This window comes from Teleopsis dalmanni, chromosome 2 (genome assembly GCF_002237135.1).
Source record: "Teleopsis dalmanni isolate 2A chromosome 2, ASM223713v2, whole genome shotgun sequence".
NCBI lineage: Eukaryota > Metazoa > Arthropoda > Insecta > Diptera > Diopsidae > Teleopsis > Teleopsis dalmanni.
Genome location: NC_051847.1, coordinates 226,073,253 through 226,081,740, shown reverse-complemented (window position 1 = coordinate 226,081,740; position 8,488 = coordinate 226,073,253). Strand labels below are relative to the sequence as shown.

Here is an 8,488-nt window from a genome sequence, read left to right as displayed (position 1 = left end):
AGTGTCTTCAAAATTGATTTTACTTAAATTATTTTTATAATAAATAAAACATCGGGAACTTCTATAAAGAAACTTCCAAATATGTATTATTAAATATTTGTTTATATTATATATTATATAATAAATGGAATCCACATCTTTCAACTCTTTCACATTTATCTTTTTTAATAGATAAATTACTCTACCAAATCAATTGATAAATAAAAATCACATATAATTTATTTTACGTTAATTTTATTTACTTTATTTACTTAATCAGTACATTTCGGTATAAAAAGATTTAATTATTTTAATTATTATTATTTTATCATGTATTATTATTAACTAAAGCTAATATAGTTTCGCATACATTTGAATATTAAATTACTTAACTAACTTAGAAGCACCCTACATTCGTCCGTTATTGCATTAGAGTATTCTTTAATAAATTGCATTAGAACTAAGATATAATAGAGTAAGTAGGAGACTTGCAGTTTAAATAGCACAAATTAAAGTTTATATTATTAAATAAATAAGATATTTTAAATAAAACATAAATAAAAATAAAGTGTAGTTAATACCAAAAATTTATAAAAAATTTCTAAAATATTTTGATACAAAATTATTTAAGAAATTTGTTTGCTTATTTTTTAGCAATAAAATGAAATAAATGCATTTTAGATTAAATATTAAAATTAAATAAAATTGTTAATAAATAAGAAAAACTAAAGGACTTAGATTTGCACAGAGTGGCTTAAAAGATATTTATATCCTATTTTCAATTTATCGGATATATATTTTTTTTCAAAAGCAATTTCTTTCATAATTAATTTTAAATTGATTTTTACTATATTGCTTATATAAATTTTTATTTTTATTTTTATTTTTATTATAAATTTATTAATTATAAATTTTTGAATTTGTCTTTAATTTTGATTAGCTTCTTTTTTGTGTATAGTTTAATGCTGCATTTTAATAAGTAATTTATTCACTTCTAAAATTATAACAATTTTTAGTTTATATGAATTATATTAAATTTTGGTGAAAATCACTTTTAAAAAGCAGCATTATAGAAAGATAATTTCTAAATTTTTTCGAAAATTATTTTCAAAAGTTCTGCTAAAATTTCATCAAAAAATTGAAGCATTTTAATTAAACTAAATTTTACTTATCTAAACTTAATTAAATTTCGTTTGCATATAAAAAGTAGTTAGTTGAAGTCTCTTATTAAAGGTTTTGTTATATGAAAATAGTTTTGTTTTGTTATATTTTAATACAAATTTTGTATAAAAAATGTATTTATTAACTAAGCCTGCTTAATTGCTCTATTGTCTTCAATTTAGTTTCATTTTTTCCTTCGATTAAAAGTGTGTGTTTGCTTTCGATATTGAAATTCTAATTTTAGTTTTGCTAACACCTAAGCTTTGAGCTTAACAGTTACGTTTTCATTTAAAAAAAATTAAATTTTACCATATAAAATCATATCAACCAAATGCTTTTTTTCTGCTACCACCGTGTATCTCTTTAAAACTGTTGTCCATAACGTCCTGTCATGCCGCTTTCGTACAGTTTTCCAAGTGTATCACTGGCAGTACCCACATGCGCCTGTCCATAGACCATTGCAGTTGGTGCGCCATAACTAACTGATGGAGCTGGTTCATGCTGATACAGATAACGTTCCTTCTTGTTGCGTTTTTGCACTGTCTTCCAAATAGCGATGACAGTCAGTTGTGCCAGCAAAAAGAGTGCACCCGCGATGACAAGTCCTACAAAGAAAAGTGTACAAGAGATGACAACATTTGTTTATTACGATCTACATTTTTTTCCTAACCCATTTGCTGCTCTAAAAAATCCACAGCACTGGAATATTTCTCATAATCATGGAAAAATGAGGTTATAAAGTTAAAATTGATCTTATCTCTAACGTATTTATAGTGTTTAATTTAATTGCAATTCAACAAAAAAATATTATTTGGGCATGTAAAAGTGGGACGCCCTTGAAGTATATCACTAAACAAACAGAAGACAATGAGAACAAAAGACTTAAGACACAAACAAACCTGTTCACTGAGAAAACACAATGAGGCGATGTTCTGCTACCAGCGAACAATGAAATTGCTGTAAAATTTGTAAGGTGAATGAATTGCATATTTGTGGCGCTACAATTGCTTTAGACATATAAAGTTAATGAAATGTTAGAAATCTTTGCTGGTTAATTGCACTAACAAAAGGAAATAAATACCATCAATATGTAAACATAATAGACCGTCCTGACAACAGTGAGCGTATGTGCTGAGACTACAACACGCAAAGTCTAGATTCAAATCCTATCGAAGTTTGGTCTAGGAGGTTACTTAAAATTATTTTTTTGAAAAATAATGATATGCCATGTCTAAGGGATCAAACAACCACAAGTTGGAGTCCCATATGTCGTTTACAGGAACGCCTGACTCCAATTGTTATCGCTACAGACCAATAGGACTTGATATAGTTTTAGGCCACTGAGACTAACCCAACCTAAACTGATCATTATAATGATTTTTATGTATTGATAAAACAGTTAGCAGCGTTTTTACTATTTATTCAAATCTATTCTAGTATGCGCTCATCACATTTTCAAGTTGATTGAAATTTATATATAAGAAAATTGCGATTTTTATTGAATTTCCAGAATTCATGAAAACCATACTTTTCAAAAGTATTAAAATTATATTTTTTACAAGAAGTAGCCTATATGCAACTGAAAACGGTATTCAATTACATTCGCTACAAATAGTACTAAAATCCTTTACACATTTTCTGCCTTTGCATGACTTAATACAATATTTTTCTAATAAAAATAAGAAATAGAGAAGACATACCATTATTATTGCAATTTTTTTATTCCAAGGAATTCTACTAACAATTTATTTGTAAAAACTCTTATATATTTTATAGAACAAAACATATCTTACTACCATCATATATCATCATATATTGATTTTAAATCATGAAAGCGATTTCAGAACATTGAAAACAAAAACAAGCTTCATAAGTCAACACTTTACATATGTAACTGTCACGAAGACCGACGGAAATGCGCCGGCCTTAAGATTAACCTGTAACAAAACTGCATTTAACGCACTCCAAAAGCATTCATTGTTCGTTCAGTTTGGAATAATTGTGGTATGTCATTGATGACACGGTAACATGCGCCACAAACCATAACACCCAATTTTGTTAAAGTTTTGACTTGAAAAAAATATTTTGGAACATTCGAAAAAATCGAAAAAAAGCGAAAAAACTAGACGACAGAAGTGGAGAAAGTAGTTATGCTGCACTTGAAGCACTAAATTTTACTTTACTGATTATTTCTTGTAGGAAAGCTTATTGTGCGTGGCCTCGGCAGTGGAGCGACCAACAAGAATGTGTGTGTCCATTTGGGTGCCTTTACCAAATAGTAGAAAACACAGTTTTGGTTTCATTTAAGTTGAAAGACCACAATATGTGGTCTATTGCAACGATGCAATGGTGCTTTGGTACTTTGGTGCTTTAGTGCTTTAGTGCTTTTGTGCACACATGCAGTGCATGTTGGACGCAATGAAATTGGACAAGTAAAAAACTGTTACAAATTTAATTTTCCTTGGCCCGCAGCCAGCAGCCAGCAGATTGATAGATAATTCGAACGATCATGGAAAATGCAATAATTTGGATGTCTTCGCTTAGGTATGTTGAAACTATATTTAATGTTTCCTGCTGCACTTCCTAACGAAGTTTCGATTTCTTTACTGCTGCGGTTGCTATCCGAAACAGTTGTGGTTGATTTTTGGTTTTAATTTTCCCTCCATTTCAATTAAATGCTTTTCTTTGTTTAGGAAAGTAAATGTTTATATACTTTAATCTTCTCGTTAATATATTATTATTTCTCTAAGACATTCAAAATATATTTTGGGCGTCTAACTGATTTCTGGGGCAAGTAATTAGTAAGCAATACTCTGTGTGCTAACAGAAAGTCTGTGTACTGCATCACTTCTGCTAGCAAGATTTTTTCTTTTATTGACTACTACAAATCTAATAACTTTCAACGGCACTTTATGCAAGTACGAGGATCAAATTATATAAATCCAATTAAAATAATTTGCCAACTTGCCACCTCATTTCTTTTAAGGTGTGTTTGCTGTGTTGTTGCATGCAAATTGCTCTAGAAATATTGTTTTACATTAAATCGCAACTGTAACAATTGACATGCAACAGGTGCTGCCAGTGTCATGCCTGATGTTGATTCTTGATGTTGATTCTGGATTTTGATGTTTATGTTGATGCTCATGTTGATGAAAGTGACGGCACTGGTGTTGAAAATGTTGGAACAAAATTAATTCGCATGACATTAACAATTCAAATTTTAGAATAGAACAGGAGGAAGGGAGCAGCAAACGTCAGCAACATTTGTTTTGTTCACGTTTGCACGACAAGAAAGCGTGCACACTTTACATATAAGCCATTAAATGCACTGTGGCATAGAACCGTACTGAACTACTGACCTGGTCGTGATCCGCTGCTGCCAGACTGTGCCGCTAAGAATAATTCGATTTGTACACAGTTCCACTACATGGCAAGAACAAATCAAATTCAGGTACTTAATAATAGCAGATATTGTTTACGAGTTGATGAAACTTATAGTTGATAATGTTTCTGTTTGTGCCACATTTGGCAATATAATTGATACTTCGGTAGTAGCCAAGACTAGTGACATAAGGTCAGTTGCACAATGCTTATTAGTTAGATGATGAACCAAGTATAGCATACTGGCAACTAACTTCAATTAAGTACTTGCCAATTATATAATTGACTTTATCGGCAAAGATACCAGCCATCAAAAATCTAATAATTATGTTAGAAATTAGTCTCACGTGATCTTTGTGCTGTAACTAAGTATTTTAAGACCTGGAAACCTTAATTACACTGAAATTATTCAAGTTTGGTTATGCAAACAATATCATAACAAGATGTTATTCATTTACTAATCTATATAAATTAGAAAACAAAAGTTATTTCCTTCAACTAATCACACAATAATACATTAGAAAATAGGCTAACTTCTAGTTCCTTCATCGTTATTCAGTGTCCGATGTACTGACTCACTAGTTTGTGTCATTTTGGAATTAACTCCTTTAACTTTCAAGAACCAATTATATTATAAAATTTTCTAATATTTGCATAGCAATTAAATTTATTCGCCACTATCATTCACACCATAAGAATTATGATTTCTATGACCCTGTATTCATTTCTCAATTATTTATTATAATATTTATTTTATATATGCTACCAAATACTTCAAACTTACCATAACCATTCAGACAAGTAAGCGTTTCCTCATTGATTCCAGTGAATACCTTCTCGTGTCCATCAGCACCCAATGCATTAGCATCTTCCTGATTGAAACCAAATTTATCGGTTATTTGAATAGATTGCACCAATAAAATATTATCATCAGCTGCTTTGTGACTAACATCTCTCTTCTGACGTTTATCAGTGAAAGAACTAACCAAGAATTCAGCTGAAATTTATAAAGAGTGTCAAAATAAAATAAACTTTAGAATCATTCATCACAGTAAGCAAATATAGCAAAACTTACCACCGTCACTGCCATTCAATATGGAACGTTTTCTACGTCCGAACGATTCCAATGACTTAAGCTCACCACTAACACCATCATCATTATCACAAATAACTGGTTCACAGTGTGGTATGCAAGGCGTGACCAGCGCGCGGAATTGCACCACTTCCGATGAGGGGAATTTGAAAGCATCGAATTGGGACAAAAGCACTTTAGGATTGTGCGACAATTTCTTAATAGCTCCCATAATATATTGATCTGTGGGACAACCATTTGCATCTATCAAAGTAATTTCAGCGTTATCCGTACCATCCATAGCGACCAATTCACGTACGAAGATTTCATATGGACTATTTTGTTCGATGATTTCGAAACGTAAAGCCAGTGGATCACCAACTTCAGCAATGCGTTTCATGTCACTGCCATCGCGTGAGGTGATCTTCATAACCACATTTGGTGAATCAATGATGATTTCTTCGCTAAGTGAGGACTCAATTTCGCCAGTGACACCCAAATCGACGTCATTCGAAACAGTCTTGTTGGTTAGATCGTATTGGCAAGAAACGGCAAGACCCAAATCTGATGAAGTAACAATCATGTCGTGATGTTGTATGACAATGTCGTTCATATAGCGGCCATAAGCACTTTGTCGAACATTGCATTCAAGATCATTGTAGCCCATGCGAAAATCAAATTCCAGCGAATTGTTGACATTTACGGAGCAAGATTTTGGCGCACCCTTGGCATAAACTTTACCGTCAAATAACTTGGATGTGCGTATTTTCGTAATCATTTCACCAGAGCGACATTCAATTGAAACATTATAGCAAGAAGAAAGTTCATAAGTGGCAGCTTCTGGTACATCCAAATAGGGGTCCAAAACATCGGTCAATGTAGCGCGACTATGATGTGAAAGACGGCAGACCATGTCACCAGTATCATTATAGTCATAAGAGTGACATCTGTATATATATGTGGAAGAAAATAAGCATAATTTGTTTAGATGTGATGCTCCAAAAAGTTCTGTGAAAGCTTTTGCTCTAATTAAAGAGTAATCCTACCTGTAAGGTGAGTTTAAGCACAAATCACGACATTCATCAATGCTGTTAATATCCTGGTAAACAGAATCAACTGTCTTCAAAATTTTACCAGAAATGCGTTTAAATTCACACAGTTTACTAGGCTCTTCAGCACAATTGTTTTCCAAATAATCAGCACCGTCATATGGCTCCACATTGTTAGCACCAGTTAGTGTTATACGATCCATGTCGGATAGCTCACAAAGACCCGAATGACGATAGAAGTTAGCAGATCTAAAGGTACAAGAGTCAGTAAAGTGAAGAGAAGAGTAGCAGCAAAGTAAAAGAGTAAGAAGTGTATGTGGAAAAATCCCAGGATAGCAATAGGAAGAAAGGAAGTTTTTGCAGAAGAAGAGAGTTAGAAGAGAGTTAGTTGTTCATATAAAAATGAGAGCAACCAATTGGCGAGAGGATTTAATATTTATTTGTAATAAGTCAATGTGTGCATAATTTTATTTTAATTTTTACTGTTGGCAACTCTATTACTCTGCATATTTCATCTTTTACCTTTTTGTAATTTTTTTAGTATTTCCTTGTTCGGAATTTTTGTACTTACCTGCATGTAAATTCCGTTTCACCTAGACACAGTTCCAAGCAATCACGACGTGAGTACACAGTTTGACTGGATTTGATGTGATCCACCAAACGATAACCTTGAACGCGATCAATACACCAAGCCTTTGAGCAAGGACGTACGCCCAAACAAGATTTCTGTGCGTAAATGGTAAAAACTGGAAATTGTGAACGCGAAAGTGAACCTGCGAATAAAAGTGAATAAAAAGATAATTAACACAAGGTTAAAAACTGCGTGAGATGCGCCAACTAACGCCTATTTGCGCTCACAAAATGTGTGACACTTGTTAACGGTATGTGGCGTAATCCGAAACCGGGTAGAAATGCGTCTACGCACACGCCCATTTCGTAAAAATTAACAGGCGTAAAGAAATTCATGCGCGCAAAATCGAATCACTTTTGCAATGATTCGAAAATTATGCGTTCGTTTACAGGCTGGTTTCAGTGTTTACAGAAGGAACCTGTTTCCCTACGCTGCTTAATAAAAAATAAATAATAATATTTCAACGTACAGAAGATAAAAAATAACAACAAATTTTCATACTAGGCCGCTGCAGACATATCTAGTTTAGCCTTAAGATTTTAACGGGCAACGACAAAGACTGCAAGCGCTTCAAGTGCTTCGAGAGCTTCGAGAGCTGCCTTGCAATATGTCGCTGGCATTAAAATATTATGCGTAAACGAGTAAGGTGTGTCTTCAATCTTTAACAGATTATACAATCGCTCCATTGCGGACTAACTCTTTTGCAAATCTTCGCTGCAGTTATATATTGCTCCAAGATATTTGGAGCAATCATATTTGATTGCTTTTGACGGTTTTGCATGTGTGCATTATTCGATGAGCTACATTAAGATGCTGAGTGGCATTGCATTGCCAAGAATGGGGTCAAGTTTGCAGCTGGAATTTGATTAAGACAACACATGTAATAAATTATTGAACTGATTAAACTTATTATGTCTAAACTTATTTAAATTCTGAATTTTTAAACTGATTTTAATTAAAATCTAATCAATTTTATTAGATTAAAAACAATTTTTAAAATGTTTAAAAAATCTATTAAAATAATTTGTTTAGATATGATTTATACAAATGGAACTGGAATATTAGATGGAAACTCCTTTTTATATAAAATGTATGAAAGTACAGGTGCCTATATCAACTACATTTTGTATATAGTATATTGAGAACACCTACACGTACACGTATAGTAAAGGTTGACTTGTTCTTTTCTACTTTAAATATATATATCTGCAATAT

The 8,488-nt window shown here is 32.2% G+C and overlaps 1 protein-coding gene across 1 annotated transcript; it reads right to left on the bottom strand.

The window, feature by feature from the left end:
- Positions 1 to 1,231: 1,231 nt before the first annotated feature.
- LOC119681385 lies at positions 1,232 to 7,415 on the bottom strand (the record flags this gene model as incomplete). Its single annotated transcript, XM_038094562.1, is given in 5 exon segments — positions 1,232 to 1,745; positions 5,306 to 5,518; positions 5,597 to 6,540; positions 6,640 to 6,891; positions 7,214 to 7,415. Coding segments are annotated over 5 exon segments (1,853 nt in total), but the record flags the coding sequence as incomplete, so codon positions are not given.
- Positions 7,416 to 8,488: the final 1,073 nt, after the last annotated feature.